Source organism: Macrobrachium nipponense, chromosome 36 (assembly GCF_015104395.2).
Source record: "Macrobrachium nipponense isolate FS-2020 chromosome 36, ASM1510439v2, whole genome shotgun sequence".
Lineage (NCBI taxonomy): Eukaryota > Metazoa > Arthropoda > Malacostraca > Decapoda > Palaemonidae > Macrobrachium > Macrobrachium nipponense.
This window is the reverse complement of record NC_087220.1, coordinates 51,496,585-51,521,569: the sequence shown is the minus strand read 5'-3', so window position 1 is coordinate 51,521,569 and position 24,985 is coordinate 51,496,585. Positions and strand designations below refer to the sequence as shown.

At 44.7% G+C, this 24,985-nt stretch overlaps 1 protein-coding gene across 2 annotated transcripts in view; it reads right to left on the bottom strand.

Moving 5' to 3' along the window:
* LOC135203652 (SR-related and CTD-associated factor 4-like) overlaps positions 1 to 24,985 on the bottom strand; it is a 59,238-nt gene that overhangs the window by 3,800 nt on the left and 30,453 nt on the right. For both annotated transcript variants that reach the window (XM_064233506.1, XM_064233505.1), the window contains exon 6: positions 8,006 to 8,145. In XM_064233506.1, coding sequence (XP_064089576.1) covers positions 8,006 to 8,145 — 140 coding nt within the window. The remainder of the gene's footprint in view (positions 1 to 8,005; positions 8,146 to 24,985) is intronic.

Below are 24,985 nucleotides of genomic sequence, written 5' to 3'. Positions count from 1 at the left end.
CTTTAACGTTGCGCAGAATTCTAAATAAATTACGTAGGTTCACGATTGATAAAGTTTTTTTATGCAATAACAAGAAACGGAGTCAGATATTCTATCAACAGGGCATCTCATTTTGGTGCTGTTGCGAATATTTTAACCAGTTCCACGTGCGTTTAAATCCATACTGACTGTACAGTCTGGAGGCATTTCTCCCTTCTGCACATATCTTGATTTCTTAATATCGTAGGTATAGAATAAATTGGTGAGCAAGGAAATATGAAATAAAGCATAACAGTAAGTTTGACGAGTGAGAAAATAAACAATCGTATACAGACAGACTCTCTCTCCTCTTCTCTCCTTCTTTCTCTCTCTCTCTCTCTCTCTCTCTCTCTCGATCTCTCTTCGTCTCTCCTCTCTCTCTCTCTCCTCTCTCTCTGAGAAAATAAGATAGGAAACAATGATTGAATATTGCTTGAATGCGATATGGCAAAGTTTTGGCCTGACTGAAGAGTGGAGTGACTTTGACACCGACTTAAAAGTTATTCCTGGTCATCTCACAGCCATAGATAGACATCAACTTCACAGCCGAGAAAGGGCAATCGTATACAAAATAAATAGGTATGGAAAATGCGAAATGCGGGCCTATGTTGTCCCATAAAAAAAGCTCTCGCTCGGACAGCTGTAAGATTTAGGGGAGAGAGAGAGAGAGAGAGAGAGACCAAATAGGAAGGAGATTAAAGTACCTGGGAAGGAAAAACCCTTATAATCTTATAATTATAGCCTCGGGGTTTGTCTCAAGGACATTCAAAGGTCTGTCACACACGGGCAGTTGTTGTTTTTGTAAAATTAGCATAAGGGCAGATCTTTAAAAGCCACGCCAGAGAGCTCGCCCAACGGTCAGTCAAGATGGCGTTGGCTCGCCACGGTGACAAGACTATACCTTCCATATGAATTGACAGTGTCCTATACGAAGATGCAGGAGATGAGGATGAAATGGTCAAAGATCTGGAAGATGACGAATATGATGACTGCCTTGATGGCAAAGAATTCAGAGCAGTATTTGATGATACGGACACGGAGAGCGACTTTGGAGGATTTTAGTTTATTAATTTTATGCAATTTTTTTTACTTTATAAATTTTCACTTACCTGCATATCCTAAAAGGAAAATAATAGTTCAAGTAACAAATGTTTCTTTTACTGAGTAAAACAAAAAGTAAAAAATCCTTCGGTGTTGTGCCTTAACTGATTTGGAAATTATAGATGGTTAGTCTAGAACAGTTAAACATGTTGTATAAACCAAAATAATGCAAATGGTGCACGATCGCTCTTTTGTATTTTAAAATACAATAGTAATATGAGAATGCATACAATATTGGATATAGTGAAGTACAAGTAAAACAACTTTTTAAAAGATCTACTGTTTTCCTCCGGTAGTAACTATCGCGATCTGCCGATTTGGGAAAGCATAGACGGTACGCTAATTTTATACCGCGTGTATGATGCGACCCCTTTAAAATTAGCTTCAAAATTCGGTTTCAAAAGTCGCATAATATGTATGTCTGTATGTCTGTATGTCGTATGTCTGTATCTAAATCTAAATCTAAATCTATATCTAAATCTATCTAAATCTAAATCTAAATCTAAATCTAAATCTAAATCTAAATCTAAATCTATATATATATATATATATATATATATATATTGTGACGTTTATAGATCGTTCGTCTACCCCGCAATTAACTAAATAATTTGATTTGGAAAACGGCAGCCATTTCTTTAGAATATCAGCTGATTTTTAGTAACCGCGGGAAACCCAAAACCCGCCAGCTAGAGATAGGAAGTTCCCCAGTTGGGGGAAAAGAGTCTTTTATTTATTTCATTTACCGAGTACTTCAGCGAGGGACTGAGCATTCCTAAAATTTCCATTACCTGTCGTTGCCCGAGTGGTCTTTGTTTCATTTTCTTTTATCACAAAAGACTTGCGTATACCGCAGGCACAATTCGCACAGTGTGCCACGCAAATTCACTACTTCCAGACAGGGAAGTCGTTACCAGTTTTAGGACTGGCCACCACCAGTGCACGTCAGGTCTTATCATTTTACAGTGCCACTAATTCTTGACACTGTCCATCGACTGGCTGCTGAAGTACTCCCACCTTTTACTTTCTCTCCTCCACTATTACACTCTGCCATGAGCAGTGCCATTTCACTTCAGTATATTTAAGTATACTGCATGTAGTGTCCGGGACACACCAGCACGATACCAGTGCTCCAAGGAACGCCTCCATAAGTGCCATTGCACCTGTACAGGCCGTACAGGTAGCCATTAAACCTGCGTGTCCGTCCTTACGGAACGCCCAAATAATTAGTGTCCGTGTACAAGGGTCAGTGATCCTTCGGAACACTCAACAAGGAAACGCCTCCCAGAAGTGCCGCAATACCAGCCCTAAGTGCCTGACAAAACCTGCTGTCCGTCCTTACGAAACGCCCAAATAATTAGTGTGTCCGTGTACAAGGTCAGTGATCTCGGAACACTCAACAAGGGAACGCCTCCCAGAAAGTGCCGCAATACCATCCCTAAGTGCTGACAAAACCTGCGTGTCCGTCCTACGGAACGCTCATTCATTATAGAGTATCCACCATTTTGGATCACTGAACCAAGGAACGCCTCCTCATAAGTGCCGTGCACCTGTATTGGACCTACAGGTAGCCCATTCCAGCGTCTCCCAACTTAGGAACGCCCTTAAGTGTGACGTACGCCGTACACTCCATTTGATTTTTTCACCTCATCAGAAGGTGCCAGTCACAAAGTGCCACCGAGCACCCAGTCTTTTCACTTTTCATTACCACGTCGCAGAACACATTTCCAAGTGAGTGCTACTTTCCACAGTAGGCACTCCCATTCCATCCATTTACCCTTCCTGGTCATTATTATCATTTTCATCCGAGCCTCTCCTGCAGCCTAAGGGAAATGTCTTCCCCTGCTTCCCGCGACTTCTTTGCCGTAGAGCTCGAGAGGCTCCGAGTCCTCATAAACTCTGGGCAAGGAGGCTGGGTACACTGGACCAGCACTAGACCAGTGGATAAAGACGCAGCAGGCTGCCGCGCGCCTGCAAGAAAAGGAAGAAAGGGAAAACCAGAGAAAAGCCGGAGAAGCAGAGAGAAAAGAAAGAGAAGCAGAAAGGAAGGCAAGGGAAGAGGAGCGAAAGCATGAGCTCGCTCTCAAGGAGAAGGAACTCGACATCAAGCGGGAGAAGGCCTGTAAGGAGAGTATCCTAGCTCAAGCCACTCTGCCAGCTTCCAGCCCTGCACCCACTGTCTCTCTTAGTCCCGCCGCTCTGGTCAGCCTGACATCCTTTCGATTTGCGAGCCTGGTCCTGATCCAGTGCCGGAGATAGAAATTCCTGCCGCATCCTGCCAGCCTTTTACCTTTTTACCGCCTACCTCCTCCCTTTTGGAAGAGGTAAGCCCACCAGTTAACCCCGAAATTGTTTCCGAGGGTGATTCAACGGAGGTTCCCTTAACCTCCCCACGTCACATCACTGCCAGAGAGGACTCTTCACCTGTGCCAGAGCACACTGCCAGCCTTGGTGACTCCGCAGATTCGCAACCTGTGGGGCCATCTCGGCCTTATCATCCAGTGCCACGGAAGAGGTTCTGGAACAAGTTCTGCCGAGACTGTGGCCGCAAGGGTCACATGTCTGCCAACTACGGAGGGTGCGCAAATTTTAATATTCCTGCCATCGCAATGGCCGTCACCAATCCTTCTTCACTAGGACCCCCAGCTAAGGGCCCTATAACTGTTGCACCCCTCCAAAGTCATTATCAGCCAAGCCACGTCAGAGCCTACGACGACTCTGGCGCTCAAATCTCCCTGATACGGGAAGACAGAATCCCCCGAGGGGCTACCGTCGATAGACGACAACTAATCACCATCGAGGTATCAACCATATCAAGCTGATCCTTCCAACCGTGCAATTGAGAGTCACCCGACCTCATTTCTCCAAGGTTTGTACCCTTGCAGTTGCAAGCTACATCCCAGGAGGTTATGACCTCCTCCTAGGGCAAGACATGAAGTCTCCCTCGCATTCCAAAAAACCTAGGGGTCCTAACCCCACAACAAATCACTCCAAAGCAAGGAGTCATCGAAATTCTACTTCCTCTAGGAAGTACGTCCACCAACAGTCTCCCCCGCTACCAAGGAGGGAGATTGATCATTCACAGTTCCGTTGCAAAACCTGCAACGTAATAGGGCACTCCACGAATTGGCCTAGGTGCCCTAGCAAACTACCAGCAGCGGACACTGTCCATTTTCCACAAGGCTTAGCCTTCCAAAAGAGACAGGAGCCCCTGTCTCCCATTTCCAAGGGCACGCTGAGAAGTATTGCACCTCCGGTACCCGTCACAGGTCCAGTCGACCTCAACTCTCTGCCAGTGCCACTTGGCAGCACTGAGCAGTGCCAAGCCACCACCGAACTTGACCTCTGCGCCTGGCCCCGAGCTAGCGCCGGCGCCTAACCTTATCAAGGATCCTCCTACATGAGATCCTCCAACAGGCATGGAGCTTACCACAGCCCATGGCCAATCACTAGTTCCTTCTTCTTCATCCTTACCTCTGTCGCCCGAGGATGAACCTCCGGCAGACCTTACCTTTGTACCTCCTCTGGAAAACCAGGAACTGCCCGACCAGGAGGCAGCCTGGAGTTTTCCCCTCACGACGGTTGCCGCAGCAGCCGGAGTGAGGGCCCCCCTCCCCTGCAGTAGGTTCCACCTCTACGACGGTTGCTGCAGAGACCGAAGTAGGGTGTTCTCCTGAAATCCTTCAGGCTACCGCTGCCTCAGCTCCTGCCGGCGTTTCTGGCCTTACCCCAGAGTCGTTGCCTCCGTCTACTCCTAGGACTGGTATAGCCAGGTCCTGGAGGAATAAGAAGAAGAAGAAGAAGGGACGTAATTAACATATTAACAAAAGGAGCCACATGCTCTCCTTGACACCTGTGCCCGAGGTACAGTGTCGCATTCATTTGCAGAATGATCCTGGCACCTACCCAGAGAAGGTAGCCAGCCTGATCTCTGCCAGTAGCACTAACCCTCTAACCTCTAGCCATTGTAATACTAACCCTCACTTAAATATAATTACCTCATTGCATTTCCCTCCTGGTCAATTAACCACTCATCATCCCCACGCATCATTACCTCTCATTATGTATTTTAACAGTTCCGTCGCTGAACTACTGCTGTGCGTACCACACTCTGGAATGATTGCGTCTTCATTTAACTGTATTGAGTAGGTTAGGCTAATGATTTAGTACCAGGGCATTAGGTTAGTAGCAAGTAGAATTTTCAAGTAACCTTATCTGGGGGTAGAGTAGACTGTCGTCACAAGACAACCTGTAGTTATTTATTAGGCTAGACTACATCACTATATTAAGTTAGTACACTTAGCATCTTTGCCTATAAGTTAGGTAGGCCACTGTAGTTAGCTGTATCCCTGCTCAAAAAAAAAAAAAAACTTCAAATTGGAATAGGAGAACGGGGTAGTCGAGACGATCAATTTATTTAAGCCAAGACCTTCACACCCGAAAGGGAGTGAACGCCTTCTTAACAGGGGGAGCTGTGACGTTTATAGATCGTTCGTCTACCCCGCAATTAACTAAATAATTTGATTTGGAAAACGGCAGCCATTTCTTTAGAATATCAGCTGATTTTTAGTAACCGCGGGAAACCCAAAACCCGCCAGCTAGAGATAGGAAGTTCCCAGTGGGGTTTTTTGGAAAAGAGTCTTTTATCAGCTGTAGGGACGTATCTCAAAAGGGAAGGGTGTAGGCAGATTGGTACTTCTTAGACCTATACCTTAAGCTCTCTTTCCTGTGACCCCTCTGCTGGCTGTATGCTTGTTTTCCAGGATTTGCCTTGATCGTGGGGGGTTAAGCTGACCTCCAACCCCCAAGCAACCCAACTGAATTCTGTCTCAGTCGGCTGCGAGACGTGATCTCGGACAGAGGTCAAATTACCTGCCTTCCTGTTAGGCCTACCCAGGGTGTGAGTGGCGCGCCGATGACCCAGGCCTCAGACAAAGGGGCCGCCATGCTTTTCTACGAAGAGCCACATTTTCTGCAAAGGTCCACACTGAACACGACATCCAGATTCCATGAGTCACGTGCCGTCTCTGCCCGCAAGTGTGCATTAACCCAAGTGAATGAAAATCAGCTTGAATTGAATGAGACTATAAGCCCCAACGTGGGGGCCAATATCATTTAACTTTTCTCCAGGCCAGCACGGGCCTTTTTATAAATAATTAGTTTTGAAAGTAACGAGCTGAGTTTTCTGGCGACCTTCCCTCTAAAGAAAGAAATTAATAACTATCAGTTTACGGTAAGTTCAAGCAATTCCCTCTTGAAATCCCTCAATTATTTCCGTTTACGTATCTAGCTTCTCTCAAGGCCCTATATACGTAACAATATATTTATATATATATATATATCTATATATATAGATATATATATATATATATATATATATATATATATATATTCATTGTAGAGAGCAGGTACTCCTCGTTCAATGACGGGGTTCCGTTCCAGTGACCACGTCGTTAAACGCGTTCTTCTCTTTATTATGACAAACAGCATTAATTTTCAGTCATATTAGACATAGAACTAGTTTCCAACATAGCCTACTACTTGGCAAAATTCTGACAATAATTTTTATTATTTTATCAATCATATATTTTAACTTCACAATAATTTTTATTATTTTATCAATCATATATTTTAACTTCATCATTTTATAACTTCATATAATTCATTCATTATTTTTTTCAGCTCAGTATACCAAATCTAGAGGATGAAAGTCACTGTTAAATAATGTGTAGATTCTGAGAAAAGTTTAGTATTGTATTGACATAGTATTGTATTGACTTACTTGTAGGCTAACTTGGGAATGTAGGCTAAATGTGTTAAATAAAATACACTATTTTAAAGAAAATTATACATAAACTACAGGTACTCCTCATTCAACGACATACTCGCTTTACAACTCGAGTTACGATGACATGACGAGAAAAAAAAACCATAAAATGAAAATAAAAACATAGCCAATGGTGGCCAAGAGAAAGGCTATTCAGAGCCAATAATTTATCCTAGTCTACGTTTTGAAAAACTTGAAATCCATGGCTAAAACAATAAATAAGGCTTTAATATACTTTGTAAAGGAAAGCTATACCGTTTGAACCTCTTAAAGTCAGCATTCTGTGGTCTGGGAACTCCACTGGTTGGATTGATTCGGCCGCCATTAGTTCGTTGCTTAGCCAAACAGGTGGCTCCATGTTTGTTTACAACTTCAAGACAGCAAAAATTATGCAATATTTCCTTTGTTTTAGTGAGATTAATTCTTAGTAATAATAAGAAAATGTGTGAATTCTTAGTAATGAAAAGAAAATATGTGAAGTCAAGTATGTTCTTTATATTAACTTAAAAGATAATTATATTTTTTTAAATATTCCACTTAGGAAGTCTGCCAAATCAATCCTTTTAATGAAAACAATGAGACATTTGGCATGCACAAATTCCTTACTCTTAGTATGCTTGAAAGACTTACGTGATACAGTTTGATAATTTTTTATTCAACTGTGTAATAATTTTTTATACAACTGAGTATTTACATACGTATTCGATATACTGCCCATGGGATCTGATGATACTAGAGATAAGAAGTGCATCAGCTATAATTGTACTTCTGCAAACTAAAGTACAAAGGAATGTTACAAAAAAAAATACGTTTAACTCACTAAAAGGTACTGCATCTTCCCATCCCAGCACATCTCATTAATATTTTACCATCTGTTATAATATTATGTGAGCTTTAATTGTAATTTCTATAAATGAAAAAATTACTACAAAGAACATGTATAACTTGATAAAATCAGCTTATTTTCATGAATGCCTTAGAAAACAGGCCCCATAAAGGGTTATAAATGTTCACTTCCATAACAGTCCTGAAATGGGGCTGTTTTCTTATTAACCTTACCTGATGAAAGTGTTTCCCCTTTATCTTTTCTTTGTTTAGCTTTTTCTTCTCTCACTCTTTGTGCTCGTTTCAGCAGTTTCTCTTCAACACTGGTGCACAATGTCTGCAATCTTTTGGTGGCACACATGACAAATGGGTTTCTGGAAGAGGAACATAATTCAGCATCGAAACATGGCACTCCTTCAATATATTTAGTGACTATTTTCAGACTTAGCAAATCTTAGATGTGGATGACAGTTATAGAAAGACCTAGCACAGCTAAAGACAACAAAATACACCAGACCTACTCATCTTATATTGCTTTACCACTGTGCAATGAAGACTCCAATTACAGCACCTTGCAAAATTTGTCTTAGTGCAATGTGGGTCACATAGAAATCACTAATTTGATAGTTTTACAAACTTATTTTGTTATGTAAGGCACAGCCAACCATGAATAAGTCACAACCACACAAAAACTAGACAGACTCTGCAATTCCAATATTTACTAGTTAGTGTCTGCTGACTACACCAATTCAGACTACTCACTAGTTACTCAAAATAAATTCTAACAGTTCTAAAATTCAACAATGAACTGATGGAAGCTGGGTTGGTCATATATAAAAAATTAGTTGTTCCGACACGGCATACAAACCTTCGGTTCTTTTACAATAGGAAGGTTACTAGCGGCAGCTGGATAGGTCGTAAGCTTTCGAACAAGGGGTTCGGTAGTTAACTGCTTGTCCGACAGGCGCGCGCGCGCGACTGGGAGGTAAACAATCACTTTTGCTTTCGGCCTGCTGGCGTGTAGACGTGTGTATCATCGCTCTCTGCCCCCTTCATCGTCGTTGCTTTCGCATGGTTGTGTTTTTCTTTTTCTATTTATCTAGTGAAACTGAATTGTAAGTACAATCATTTCATCTTTATTTCCATTGAACTCAATTGTGAATTAAAGGATCTTAGTTTTTCCACGCCCTCCGATTACCCGAGTGCCGGGACTGAAGGGCGTAAGTGCGGGAATTCATATTCCCCAGAAATGATCCTCGTATTGTGTATGCTCGGTGCCGAGGGCGGGAAAGTGCTCGCTCCGAGCTTATATTTTGGTTGGAAATGTGTAGATGAAAATCGTAAGTAAGTACCCTTTCATTTATATTTTTTTGACCTGTATGTTCGTTGCCAAGCGCGCTCGGCACGAAAACTTATTCTGTATGGAGTGGAATCGCAAGTACAGTATTCTTTTTCTTATTTTCATAATATTTATTTTGATTGTAGCAATATCTCATTTGGATCAGTTTCCGCTCTTACCCGGAAATTGATCCTTTCCCCTTTTTATTTGAATGAAGTGAAATCGCAAGTGCAGTATTCTTTTTCATTTTCATATTTTATTGAGATTGCATTATTTACTTGGATCAATGTTTCCGCTCTTACCCGGGAATTGATCCTTCCCCTTTTTATGTGTATGAAGTGAAATTGCAAGCGCAGTATTCTTTTTCATTTTCATATATATTTTGATTGCATCAATTCATTATGGATCAAGGTTTCCGTTCATAATCGGGAATGGATCCTTTTACCCTTGCGCTCGGTACTGAGGGCGCAAATGCGCTAGATCCGAGCCCTTATTCATTGTGAAGTGAATCGTAATGCAAGATTCTTTTTCATTTTATTCCTTTTATTATTGATTGCATCAATATTTATTTTGGTTCAAGTTCCGCTCAGTCAGGGAATTGATCCTTATGCCCTTGCATTCGGTGCCGAGGGCACGATTGCTCTCGGGCTCTTATTATTATTGTTGGGTACATGGGTGCTGTGCGGGGGTGGAGAACGAGAACCCCCCCCCCCCCGCTCAGCTCCCACAGATGGCCCTTCCCCTTCGGGGGGGGGGGGGGGGGAGGGGGGGGGTGTATCTGGGTTCTTCTCCTCACCCGATCCGTCGAGCGCAGGGTGCTCGGTGCCCGATGTACAATCGTATTTGGGGTCTTCCGCTCGTTCGGTGTGGGGCTCACCCCCCCCGCGCGAGGGGACTTCCCCCCCACTAATCACTACTACTGTTATTTCCGCAGGTGCTACTGCCACGAGGGTGGACCTTGGTGAGGTATGGGCGTCCTTCGATTTGCAGGGCGTGCCTAGTGTCCAGGGGCTGCGGTTCTATGTCTGGGCCTGCTGCGGTCACCCATGGAGTGGTGACCACGACAACGATATCGACTCCAGGTGACGACGTCCCTCCTCACCTGGTGTACTCGCCTCACGTGGTTACAGTCTTGCCTACAGCCGCTGTGAAGTGCCGTTCGCCGTACCGAGAGGGGGGCGTGCCGCCGCTGCTCGTGGTTGCCGCGCTGCCGCGACCACACTTCCGCTGCCCTAGAGCTCGCCCCTGGACCTGCCGCCGGTACCAGGATGTTGCTGGCTGCTGCTCCACCTCCTGTGTTTCCGGTGCTGCCTGCCGTACCTGCCGATTCTGTGCTGACTGTCCATGCAGTTGCTGCGCTGGCTGTCCCTGCCGTTGCTGCGCTGGCTGTCCCTGCCGTTGCTGCGCTGGCTGTCCCTACCGATGCTGTGCTGGCTGTGCCTGCTGTTCCTGAGATGCCCATACCTGCTGACGTCGTCCCTGTTCGTGGTGGTACTACCCCAGACTTTGGTCTGTCTGTACAGGTGCGTCCGGGCCCTGTGGCTTCGGCTACAGCAGCCCCAGCTCCGCCCTGGATGGCAGATCTTACGTCGGTCCTGAGGAAGCTGACGAAGAATAGGAGGAAGGTGTCGTCGTCGTCGTCTTCATCTTCTTCATCGTCGTCGGCTGCCGCCTCTTCCCCTTCGACTTCTAAGGCTTCACAGCAGAGGAAGAAGAAGGTTGCCTCCTCCCTCCTAAGAAGTCCCCCTCGGGAGCTTCTCGGGACCCGTCTCACCTCAGTGGGACGGGAGGGTTCCTTCCGCTGGTCCTCCTGCTCCTTCGGGAGAGGGGCCCGTCTCTTCTTCCGCAAGGAAGAAGACTATGGGGACCAGAGGGGTACCGGCTAGCACCGGTACTTCCTCGCCTGGTGTCAGTGGTTCTGCCACTGCATCAGGGTCCGTCTCGGCCTCCCGTTCGCGGGAGGTACCGAGTGCACAGTCGCCTACCAGCGACCGTGCAGCCAGGAACCAGACCTCTGAGCCCGCTCAGCGTCAGGTTCACGGTACGGAGCGGAAGACTGGTGATAGCCACTCACGCGACTCTCACCAGACCAGCTCTCGCTCTCACGGCGACCAGCTGGCTACCCGGGCTGACGTGACGGTCCACGACCGGCCATGGGCTGAGGCTGGGAAGAGGTCCCCCCGTTCGCCGGTGCCAGCCACGGCTGGAACCAGCGACGTGACATGCCGTGAGGACAAGCACCGGTCTCACCGTGACAGTGGAACCTGCAGGTCGCCTGACCGTCGCTCTCGCAGAGAGCGATCGGGTACGGCAACCAGCACCAGCTCTTCTGACACTCGAGATCGGGGCCGCTGTACTCAGTCCAGCTGTTCTCCACAGCGAGACGGTTCGACCAGGCCTGCAGCTCGATCGCCACCGCGGGTTGACGATCGCCTGCAGCCCTCCAAGCCTGCTGGTTCTGCCAGCGAGCGAGGAGGGAGCGTCAGGTCTGCCTCTCCCGTACCTTCAACCTCCTCGGGTTACACAGGGAGGAGCGAGGTAGTGAGGAGTGATCGTGAGGGGTGCGCCCCTCATGATCCCACCACGACGCCCTACGTGCCAGGCACGGTTCTTGGACCGGCCAGGACGTATGCGCAAGTGGCTGGAGGAGACCGAGAGGGCTGTCGCTGTTCCCCCTTCTTAGGAGGAAGGTTCTCGGAATATGCTCTTGTTCGAAGGGCTTAACGGTCCTACTCTGCAAGATGCTGTGACTTCCGAGATCCAGAGGAACTTTGCCGAAGTTATGGCGCTGATTCGTCAGCACAACGACCTCGGGGAAGGATCGCCGCTCCCACCAGCAGAGCCACGTCTCGGCTCGAGTCGTTTTGGGGCCCGAGAGGGAACCCAAATCGACGGTGGGTCTGCCGCGATCGGAGCTTGCCGACTGTGTTGAACCAGGTAGTCTCTCGTCTCCGGACAAGAAGGCTCTCTCAGTTCTGGCCGGTCGAACAAGCTACTTCCACCTCCTCTACTGCGACAGAGGCGTTTCTACGTGTCTTCGGACACCGTATTTGAATACCCCTTCGGTCCTCCTGAGAGGTTTCGACCTCGACGAGGACTGGAATGAGTCGGAGGACGGTATCGGCTCTCTCCTGTCAGGTGTCGATCAGCCCCACCCAGACGACGTTCACAGTGGCGGCAGACCCTTACCTACAGTATGAGTTCGTAACCCTCCTCGGGAAACGTTTTCTCCTGACGATACGTTTTCCCAGGCTCTGAGAGGCCATCGCCGTAAGGCGATGGCTGCTCCTTTTCTTCTCCAACTGCTAGTTCCGCTGGGAAGGCGAGCCAGTATCCAATTCCTCCCCCATTCCCTCTCTCCTTACGGCTACGAGGGAAAGGGGAGGGATCCTACAGAGATTTCTCTGTAGGATTCCACGTTAGGGACTGCGCTACCGGGGGGACCTTCGGGTCCTACCTGACGTAAGCCCCGGTCGTTGAGGAGGGATCCTGCCCCTTTCTCGATTTCTACGGGAATCGAGAGGACCACCAGCCGATATAGTTTGACGAATTCGGTGGGGGTTTCGCAGAGTGCTTAGAATTCTACGGAATTTCTAGCGCACTCAGTGTGTTCGAGTTTTCTACGATCTCCAAACACTTAGGCGAGACCACGGTCCAAAGTGAGCGAGAATCCCCGATAATTGTTACACGATAATCGGGAACCTCGCTTATGCTCGAATTCCTGTAATTTCTAGCATTTGGAAGAAGACTGCTGCTGAAAGAAGAGTATCTCACAGTAGGCGATTAACCTGGAATAGAGAGGAACGGACGGGAACTTCCAGTTTGGCTTGAACTATCGTCTTCGGTATTCTGTTCACCATTGAAGCTTTCCTTTGGGAAAGACTTCTCCTTCACTCTCTTGACTAGAGAACGAAGGCGGTCGATCTCCAATCCTTATTCTCATTCCTCGAGGGGAAAAAAATTTAGGATGGAGGTCGTTTTACAGAACCTACAAATATACTACGTATATTACCCTCGCGACATGATTCTTTTAACAGTTGGATTGTCGGGGGGTAGGCGCATACCGTAGTTAACTCTACGGTTTGTGACCAAGACGAATTGTATCTTAATTGAACTGCAACTCGGGGTTGCCTGCAACCTCCCAGCAATTATCAGTTTTGATTTTAGATACTTGGTATTGTCACGACAACACCAAATCAGCTTTTGTATTTACCGAAATCCGTTTCGTTTAAATATAATCGCTCGAGCGTATTCTTTATGCTCGATGGTTCTAGCCGAACGCATTCCTTCGTGGAAGGGATTACCTGGCAACTCAGGATGACGAGTCACCGAGAGCTACTGCGTATTGAACTGCCTGATAGCTGCTCAGTATCAGCTACGTCTCCGAGATGCACGGTCGGTTACGTCTCTCTCTCCCCTGGTTTGATTGACTACCGAACCGTATCTCTACCCAACAATCGTGGACTTAGGTCTCTGATTAACGGGGATTCTCGCAATAATGAAGGACCATCTACTGCTGTGACGCTCGATTTCATCGCCTTCGACATTGCGAGAATTTTCAACAGAGATATCTCTTGGACTCTTTCATCTTTCTGTTTACCGCACGGTAACAGAAGTCTGTACTAGTCTCCCGCTGCATCGCACCGCGATAATGCGAATTATTTTTGCAGACATCTGAGTTTGTCTTCAAAATATCTCGTATTCGCAGGTGTGCAATTATGCATTGTTCGCCCCGAATTAACAGATGTGTCAGAAGACATCGCCTACTCTCCGACCTGACAGCTCTACTTCCAAATGTTCAGCCCATGAGAAGCAGTTCTTCAGGCAGTATTTCCCTGTGTCTTCATTACTGAAAAGCGCTCCGCTTTCATTGCAACTACGATCCTCAACGGACAGCAATGAATAGCGGTTAGCGTTCTCAGTCTTTGTAGCACAGGTTCAGAATCTTGAGAATCCTTCTCTCGATTCAGCTGTGAAGACGTAGGCTGTACACCTTCGTCTTCAACGACACAGTGTTGTTTCTCCTTAGCTGAGAGTCAACTATACTATGAGATTTCTTGCCATCAGGGACCTCGGTCTCTAGAAGGCAATTGACTTTCGCCTGTTGGGCACATGCCTTAAGAGAATCAACACCTCGCCGTCTGGCATCGGTGACGAACAAATTATTTGTTTAGTCTCTTGGCATAACCCTTTTAAGGCGAAGGTCACATGACTTGCTCGGGTGCTTGGACAACTTGCCTCCTACCGAACGCAGTCAGTCGGCAGCTGTCAGAGCGCCCAAGTCAGTTACGAACTTTGCTGTGGACTTAGTTCGGCTGTTCCATAACAGTCTTTTCTTCGTCCTAACGGCTTGTCACAATACCCATACCATCGACACCCACCATTGAGTGTCGGTGTCCTATCCACTACCGAGAAGAAGAACTTCACTGCATGGGGATAGGAGAATGTGAGACACTTCGCTGCAGACGGATAGACCAGTATGGGTACAGGACATCACCGAAGTCGAGAAGAGGGATAGGTCATACGAACATTCCCTTCTTTTCCTCTGAGGTAATTGCATGACTTTTCCTGCGAAGTCAAGCATCCAGGGGATGGGGATTCGTGACGCTCGATTTCGTACCGAACTTCGTAGCGAAGACTCAGAACCCTTCGGTTCCTGACGATCGGTTAGAGTCCTTCACAATCCCCTCCCTAATGGACTTCACCGCCTTCAATGCGAAGGAGATGCTGCTTTGTCCTGTGAAAGCGCGACCGCGCTTTCTGAAGAAACTCGACATCCCAGGCTGAGTGTTGAAGACTCTTCGTCAGCACCAAGATGACCTAGAAGTACACTCCTCGAGTTACACAAGAACTTCTCCGTGGCGCAGGTACTGAAGGCAGGGGTCTGGTACAACCAGACCACTGGCACCTCCTTCTACCTTTTGGATATTGCCCACAGGTCCTTGGATCGTTTTCCTTGGGACCCGTGGTGGCTGCTCAACATGTTGTGTAGCTAACCCAGACCCTAGCAGGCTGAACAGCATCGAGTCCTGGTGTAACTGTAAGAATAGATAAGTGAATGAGAGAGTGACTGGCTTCTCTTCCTATCTTTTTCTCCCCCTCTACCTGTGGGTAGAGGGATACGGTCATCACCTTGCTGGATAAGGACGAGATGCAGGTGAGCTACTCGACAGAGCCCCATCCTATCCCTTTCACTAGGGATGGGAGCGAATATCCACCACTTCCTCCTACAAGGGGGGGGAAGTGGATGCCAACAAGAGACAAACCATAACTTTATGTTGCCTCTTGCAAATAGGAACTTGTTCTTGCTTGCTGGTACGAAGAGATACGCTTGCCTCTCTCTTAGTACTTGGTCCAGAGGTCTGACCATTGATCCTGCGGTGCACACCCCGATCAATCGGACAGAGGCTTGGATCCCTCCCTCGCTCTTACGACCAGGGAGGCATTCCAAGGTTGGGTGAACACCAGTCTGTTCACAAAAGACTCAGATTCCTCCCACCAAGAAGTGAGTCTTCCTATTGTAAAAGGACCGAAGGTTTGTATGCCGTGTCGGAACAAATGACAATTTGTCCAAAATTGCATTTTTCCTAACTATACAAACCTGAGGTCCTTTTACACATAGTCCCACCTCATGCCACCCCTCACTCTGCAGTTTTTGCTTGGGCCAAAAGCAAAAGTGATTGTTTACCTCCAAGTCGCGCGCGCGCGCCTGTCGTACAAGCAGTTAACTACCGAACCCCTTGTTCGAAAGCTTACGACCTATCCAGCTGCCGCTAGTAACCTTCCTATTGTACAAGGACCTCAGGTTTGTATAGTTAGGAAAAATGCAATTTTGGACAAATTGTCATTTTTACTGTATACCAGTTTTGTACAGCAAATTTTGTCAACTAGTAAAATGTATTGCAAAACACACACACGCTGCCACCCACATCCAGCAATAGTCACCGTAAGAATTCAACATGAAAAGCTTGCCTTTGTAGAAAAAAAAAATTTTTTAATGTCATTTCAGAAAGTATTCAACAACTTATCCCACCAGATAAATGTTTTACAAATTATATTAACCCTTCATACAGCATGGGGTATATAAATCAATAAGCAGTTTAATAAAGAATGAAAGCTTGTTAAATAGCATTAAATCAAATATCACAATTTTTGGAAGTAAATTGTATTTTGCCTAACTATACAATTACTATTCAGCGCTAGCTGGACCGGTCGTAAGATTTACAAACAAAGTAGTTCAGCAGTAACTGCTTGTCCTATGGTCAGGAGTCCCGCCCAACTGAAGGTAAAGATATCACTTTGCTTTAGGCCCAGGAACAGAGTGAGGGGTGGCATGAGGTGGGACTATATATAGTTTTGTATAGTTAGGAAAAATACAATTTACTTTCAAAAATTATGATTTGTTCAGACACGTTATACAAACCCTCAAGTCCATTACATGAGGAAGACTCACTTATTGGTGGGAGGAATCTGAGTCTTGTGAACAGACTGGTGTTAGCCCAACCTGGGTTCCCTCCATGGTCGTAAGAGCAAAGGGGGGGAACATAGCCTCTATCCAACTAATCGGAGTGTGCACTGCAAGATCAGTGGTCAGACCTCTGGACAAATTCATAAGAGGGAGGCAAGCATACCTCTTATAAATAGCAAGCAAGAACTAGGTCCTATGTAAGAGCCAAATATAAAATACATATTGGGTTTGTATCTTAGTGGCATCCACTTCCCTCTTTGCTAGGGAAGGGACAGATAAACGCTTCTATCCCTAATGAAAGGGATAGAATGGAACTCGGTTACGTAGCTTACCTGCATCGTCGTCCTGTCCAGCGTTGTGATGACCGCTACCCTCTGCCTGCAGGAAGAGGGAATAAAAAGAGGAGGAAGAGGAGCCAGTCACATTATCTTATTTCTTATATGGTGTTTTTTATGTTGCATGGAACCAGTGGCTGTTCAGCAACGGGACCAACGGCTTTACGTGACATACATACCACGTCAAGAGTGAACTTCTATCACCAGAAATACATATCTCTCACTCCTCAATGGAGTGCTCGAGAAAGTCACACACTCATTCACTCTCCATTCATGCAGTCTCACAAGGACGAGATGCTACCTTATCCTGTAAAGAAGCTGGGTAAACTACACAACTTGTTGAACAGCTACCACAGGTCTCAAGGAAAAAAAAGTGTCCAAGGACCTGTGGGTAATATCCCGAAGGTAGGAGGAGGTGAAGGTGGTCTGGTTGGACCACACCCCTGCCTTCAGTACCTGTGCCACGGACAAGTTCTTGCGGAATGCAAGGGTTGGGCCAATGCCTCTGACTTTGTGGGCTCTCGGAAGAAAGGTACTGGTGTTGGCACTCCTGTCGGAGTTGTACGCTTTCCTGATTACCTCACAAAGCCAGAAAGACACAGTGTTCTTGGACACTTCTTTCTTGGTCACCCCCGTGCTAACGAAGAGGCGTCGACACTCAGGCGTGAGGTGTCGAGTTTTCTTCAGATAGCACAGACGCGCCCTCACAGGACAAAGCAGCATCTCATAAGCATCATTATCGGTGACATCTTCCAAGGAGGGGATCGTGAAGGACTCGAACCTGGCGTCAGGGACTGAAGGGTTCTGAGTCTTCGCTACGAAACCCGGGATGAAATCGAGCGTAATCGATCCCCTTCCCCTCGAGTGTTTAACATCGAAGGAAAGACCCTGAAGTTCTCCTACTGTCTTCACCGATGCCAGGGCTAGCAGAAAGACAGTCTTGAGGGTCAGATCCCTGTCTGACGACTCTCGGAGAGGCTCGTAGGGTCTACTACTCAAGCTCCTTAAGACAAGAGTCACATCTCACCCCAGCGGCCTGTGTTCCCTGAGTGGGCAAGACCTCTCGAAGCTCCTCATTAGGAGAGGTATTTCCATGGAGGAAATATCGACTCCTCACAGCTTAAGGACTAGGGACAGAACTGCTCTGTATCCTTTGACAGCAGAGACAGAGAGGAGCTTCTCTTGGCTAAGAAATATGAGGAAATCCGCTACCTGCTGAAGAGTGGCTCTGAGCGGAGAGAGACCCTGTCTACGACACCAACCACAGAAGACGGACCACTTTCCCTGGTATACTGATGCAGAGGACTGTCTGAGGTAACCAGCCATCTCTGTTGCTGCTCAGCAAGAAAAGCCTCTCACTCGCAAGAGATGGTGGATAACAGCCAGCCGTGAAGACACAGGGAATGAACTGCCTGGTGGTACCGTTCTACGTGCGGTTGACACAGCAGGTTGTGCCATGGGGGAATCTCTCACGGTACCTCCGAGAGATGAGCCAGCAGGTCCGGATACCAAACGGCCTGAGGCCATTTGGGTGCCACCAGAATCATCAGCACTCTGCTAATCACCTTGCAAATCAGGCAGTGGGGGGAAAGGCGTAAACTACAAGGTTGTCCCACGGGTGTTGGAACGCGTCCTCTGCAGCTGCCCATGGGTCCAGCACAACTGAGAAGAAAACCTGAAGTTTTCTGTTGTACCGGGTGGCGAACAGATCCACTGCTGGACGCCCCCACAGGTCGAAGAGCCTTTCTGTTACGTCTGGGTGAAGAGACCATTCGCCCCCAATCACCAGATTCTGGCGGCTGAGCTTGTCTGCCACTACGTTCCTCTTGCCTGGAATGTATCTGGCTGACAGCTCTACCGAGTGATTGATTGATTGATTTATTAATTCTTACTGGCGTCGCAACGACGAGGTTATTGACGCCGTATCATTAAAAGGAATTACAAAGGAAAAAGTCAATTAAAATGCTATAAATATGTTTATATAAAATCTGTCAGAGAACTACAGAGAACCCAAAAACACACAAAATACCTATCTCACCTACACACCTATTTCAAATTAATTGTAAACAAAAAATACAAGCAACATAGGCACCCCGCAAACTTCCAAATTCTACAGAGTTCTGTCAAAATAAATAGATATTAAAAGTACTAAAACATATATGGTAATAGATATATCAATTGGAGGTAAATTTTATGTACATAAAAATTTCCTGATCTAAAAAGACTTAAAAGCAAATGATATACACTGACACATACTAACACATACACAAACTCAAACATCTTGACCAAACTAACCTAAATTTTTTCAAGAAGACCTGCTTCTCGAAGGTAACTAAAAGCTTATCCTCATTAAAATCTCTACCTATAATGGCATCTAGTTTAAGATCCATTCTTCCAACTACGTTAAAATGACGGTTCCTTGCTGATATTAAGCTGGGGCATTCTACTATTAAATGTTTTACTGTGAGGGGAACAAGACAATCCTCACAAAATGGTTCAAGGTCATTGTTCATTAAAAACCCATGAGTAATCCGTGTGTGGCCGATCCATAACCTACATAATGCAGTCTCTTTCCGACGGTCTTCTAACATATAAAGCCAGGGGTTTATTACATCAGTGAGTTCTCTCATTTTATTATTACTCTCTATTGTCCAATAGAATTGCCAAACTGATTCTACAGTCTTTTTAATTTCAGGAATGTAGTCTGAACAGGGAATTGGTATACTTTTTGGATTTTTTGATGTACCTAACTTAGCCAATTCATCAGCTCGTTCATTTCCAACAATACCAACATGTGAAGGAACCCAGCAGAGGTTAACTACCTTCTGTTTTTGTTTTAATAAAAACAACCACTCTGTATTTCCAGTACCACAGGGTGTACTGGATTAAAAGATGCCAAAGCTTCCAAGGCACTCTTGGAATCACTAAAAATGGTAAAATTATCTCCTTCTAAAGTTACAATTTTCTTTAGGGCTGTTAAAATGCTAAAAATTTCAGCAGTAAAAATAGAAGCACAACTTGGTAATGCACCACTAACACTACTGTCAGGGTATACACTCCAACCAAACGCCTGCACTGGATTTGGAGCCATCGGTAAAGAATTGCCTTGAGTTATCATGTTTTTCAGCATGGCAAAGGAATTTCTGCTTAAGAATATCACCTGAACAGTCTGCCTTGCAACCAGAAAACCATTTACAATATTTCACAGAGGGCAACTTCCATGGAGGGAATCTTGAAAATTTTGCTGGAATTACTTTTCCTTTTATTACATTGAGCTCCTCTAATGTATATTTTACCCTGTATCCAAAAGGCTTTGGATATGAAGCATATTTTTCATAAATACAAAAATTGCCTTTAAAAACAGTATTGTAAGCTAAGGACTCAGGAGTTCTCTGTATGCGGTACCAATATTTCACAGGGTAAATTTTCTTATCAAATCTAAGGGCAGTTCACCTGCATCCACTAATAAACTAGATATTGGAGAGGATCTAAAGGCTCCTGTTGCAATTCTAATTCCCCCATGATGAACTGCATTCAAAGTATCTAATCTCCTTGTCGTAGCTGATGAGTAGATTTCTGACCCATATGCCAATTTTGAAGCAACTATTGCTTTATAAACATGTAACAAGTGCTTTCTATCAGCCCCCCAATTTGTATGACCTAAGACTTTTAAAACATCTAAGGCCTTCATGCATTTGACTTTGAGGCTCCTGAGATGAGCTTCCCATGTCAACCTGCTGTCAAAGATGAGGCCTAAAAACTTTGTTTCCTGTACACATGCGAGTCTCTGTCCATTTAAAAACAGATCTGGGTCTGGATGAACCCCTCTGATACGGCAAAAATGCATAACAACTGTTTTGGCAGAGGAAAATTTAAAACCATGCTCAGCTGCCCAACTGTTAACTTTATTTATTACCAACTGGAGTTTTCGCTCTGCAACAGACATTTTAGATGCAGCACACGAAATAGATAAATCATCAACGAACATTGTTGACATACATCTTTTGGAATTTTTGAGGCTATCCCATTTATGGCTAAGGCAAACAGAGTGACACTTAACACACTTCCCTGTGGTACTCCTTCCTCTTGTTCTTTCAAATTAGACAGAGTACTACCTACTCTGACTTTAAAATAACGGTTTTTTAAAAAGACTTTAATAAAAAGTGGTAGTTCTCCCCGCAGACCAATTTCATGCAAGACTTTCATAATTCCATGCCTCCAGGTAGTATCATACGCCTTTTCTAGGTCAAAGAAAACCGCCACATAATGCTGCTTGGAAGCAAATGCCTGACAAATTGCATTCTCCAAACGTATCAATACATCTGTGCAAGAATGCATACGGCGAAAGCCACACTGAGATGATGATATAATCTTCTTTGATTCTAAAAACCATACCAACCTAAAATTTACCATTTTTTCCATAAGTTTACAAAAACAGGAAGTTAAAGCTATTGGTCTATAGCTTGTAGGGACAGATGAATCTTTCCCTGGCTTGACAAAGGGTAAAACTGTTGCTATTTCCCAAACACTAGGGTAACAACTCTCCTTAAAAATTCTATTAATAATACTTAAAATAAAAAATTGAGTTTCCTTTGAAGTATTCTTGATCATTTCATATGAAATTTCATCAGGTCCAGGTGCAGTGTTTTTACTGTTACTAACACCAAATAAAAATTCCTCCATGGTAAAAGGCATATTATATGATTCAGATTTAAAAGAGGTAAAATCAAGTGTTTCAGACTCTGCTAACACTCTCTCCCTGTAGAATGGAGAATTTTCATCCCTACTTGATATCATTGCAAAATGTTCTGCAAAAACATTGCTTACAGCCTTTGAGTCTGTTATAAAGTCACCATTGACTTTTAAAACTGGAAGGGGACTAGGATTGTACTTTCCTGCTATTTTCTTAATAACTGTCCAGATCTTGGTCATAGGTGTTTTCCAGGTAATTGTTGATATAAAAAGTGCCCATGATTCTCGTCTCGCATGCTTTATTTGCCATCTGAATTTGGCTCGAGCCTTTTTAAAGGAGATCAAGTAGCATTCACAGCGATGTCTTCTGTACCTAGTATAAGCTGCTCTCATGGCTTTATGTCTTATTTTGCATTGAACATTCCACCATGGAACAGGCTTCCGATGCAATTTTCCACTGGTTTTTGGGATTGCCTTTTCTGCTGCAAACGTAAAAATCATTGTTAAATAGAACACTGCTTCTCCTATTGTTGGCATATCTTTTGCATCTAGTTCAGTATAACTGAGTTCCTCGAAAAGGGGCCAATTTGCTTTATTGGTACACCACCTAGGCATTCTGTATACTGGCTCATATTTCTCAGTTCTGATGACAATTGGAAAATGATCACTGCGTATAGTATCTTCCAATACCTCCCAGTTGAAGTCAATGAATGTTTCAGAACTGGTGATAGATAAGTCAATACATGAAAATGCACCAGTCTGAATGTGAAAATGGGTGGGTTTTTCAGTATTCAAAAGGGTCATATCTGAATTTTCTATTGATGATAAGATAAGGTTTCCTCTTTGATTTGTTAAAATGTCACCCCAAAGTTCATGTCGACCATTAAAGTCTCCCAATATCAGAAATGGTCGGGGTAGCTGTTCATACAAGTGTGTTAACTGTCGTTCAAGTATTGGGTTATTAGGAGGGAGATACAATGAACAAATTGTGTAAGTCTTTTTAAGTGAATTTTGACAGCTACAGCTTGTAATTGAGTTTGCAACTGTATTTTTGAGTGAGCAATATCTCGTCTTACAAGAAGAGCACTTCCACCCGAATTTCCCTGTATAGGGAATTGGGAGTGGAATGCAAAAAACTCTTTAGGAGTAAGCATTTTGTTGTTGCTTAGCATAGTCTCTTGTAGTGCTAAGCATACTGGATTATAAGTATTAATCAAACATAGTAGCTCTTCATATTTGGCGCGAAGTCCCTGGCAGTTCCATTGTAGTATAGCAGAGAAAGTACCTATTTTCTAGAGGATGATCCCCTGTGCCAAGATTGTTTTATTAGGTTTTTTCTTCGAAGATGACATCTGAGTTTTGTGACGGACTTTTGGTACAGTTCCAGATGTCGAAGGAGTACTTAGAGGGTCATTTGAATGTACCAAGTGATCACTTATGATGGTATTTGAAACAGCAGTATCTTTAGTATTATCTTCGACCCTTGCAGTATCTGGTTTATCATTTTCAGCTAGTCTAATTTTATTGTCTAAACCAAGCTGAACTGAGTTTAACATTTTGTTTGCCTTAGGTTCTACATTTGTTGCTGCTGTTTTGTATGATAAGATAGTGGGATACGACTCATTATTTTCCATTAATTCCGATGTTCTATGAGGGTCAGCTGAACCACAGGATGGTGAAGGTTTACTCATTTTTTGTTTTGAATCAACTTTTTCTACGGATGTATCTCCTTTCTCAAGGTGCTTGACTTTTGATTCAGGCATTGTTACAGACTCTTCACTTAAAAGTCCTCTTGTTGACAATTTTCCCAGCATCCATTTTTTCTTCTTTATCTTCATTACACTTTTTAAGATTCAATTTCTTTTGTCTTTCCTCATTTCCTTTTACTGCATCTACAAATGACTTCTGGGTGTTGAATTTCTGCAAAGTCTTTTGTCTTGCTTCTTTAAAGGTAATGCGCTCTTGAGTCTTGATACAAAGTGTTTCTTTTTCAATGAGATACTTGATACATGATTTATGTGCTGCATTATGGTCTCCCCCACAATTAGGGCAGCATGGAGTAAGTTCACAATTCCCATGCTCTTTTCTTCCACAGTTAAAGCATATGGCTGGTTCATTCCTTTCTTTTTTCCTACATGTTGTTATCAAATGGCCAAACATTTGGCAATGGAAACATCTTCTGGGAGCGGGAATATACTGTCTAACTGGCAGGTGAAGCCATGCAGCTTTCAGAAATTTAGGGAGTCTCAAACAATCAAAGGTGAGTATCAGAGTAGGTGTGGATGTAATATTCCCAATACTTTTTTCTTGATTCGTCTCACATCTACCACCTTTTGATCAGCAAATTCTTTCCGGAGAGTGTCCTCAGAATAATGTAGGAGTTCAGTACTATACACTACTCCTTTAGACTGATTCATTGTTTTGTGAGGAGTGCATTTTGCTGTGCTTCCTTCTACAGCACTAATAGACAGTAATTTTCTACTTTCATCTGGTGATGAAACTTCCACAAGCAAGCTTCCTTCACCTTGAGAGGCTATCTTTGGTTCTCTGCCAATGCATTTTACAATATCTCTATGGACATCAAATATATTCAGTTCTTTTATGCTTTTGTCGAGATCAAGAGAAAGGTATGTATTTATTATAAGTCTCAGGTTCTTGAGATCCAAGTAAAATTCCAATATCAGGATTAGCATTCTTATTTCTATTATTAAATCTGCTATTCTTTCCTCTGTTCTGAACTACATAAGGGCTTGTAGTAACAATCAAAGAATCTTTGATGTTTTCATTGGAGGAGGTTGGGGATGGCAAAGGGAGGTCCTTATCCAAGCCTAAGGTTGTCAACGGTGCCAAAGAGTCGGGGGATCCAGGGGACAATGTACTAGACATATTATCCATGTTAGTTTGAAGGAAAAAAAAAAGGGGGGGGAATATACACACACACACACAACAACTGCTTGGGAAGACCAACAAGGTATCGCGGACTAGACAGGGTCCGACATTCTCCACCAATGGCACACGTAGAAGTGCTTCCCCACGGTCTCCCCCATACCGTACCCTTTCGGGATAGCACCAATATGCTTGCAGTGGCCCAGGTATAAGCCAATCTGCCTGCTGGGAGTTCTACCCCCACTAATGGGGACAGACTCCCCACTCCAAACATATTGGTGGGCTTCCGGACAAAAGCCAGGAGTCCCATCCCAAAAACCAGCCCCCCCTGGATTCCGATGGGCTGATCCCTGAAGATGGTTCCGCCCTTAAGATAACAATGGGAAAATCCCATCACCATCTCTTGGGTCCAAACCGTATTGGGTGGCGACTCACCACCACAACTCCCACAATTAGCTTCGAATGCAAACCCCCTCCAAACCACGAACCCCTCC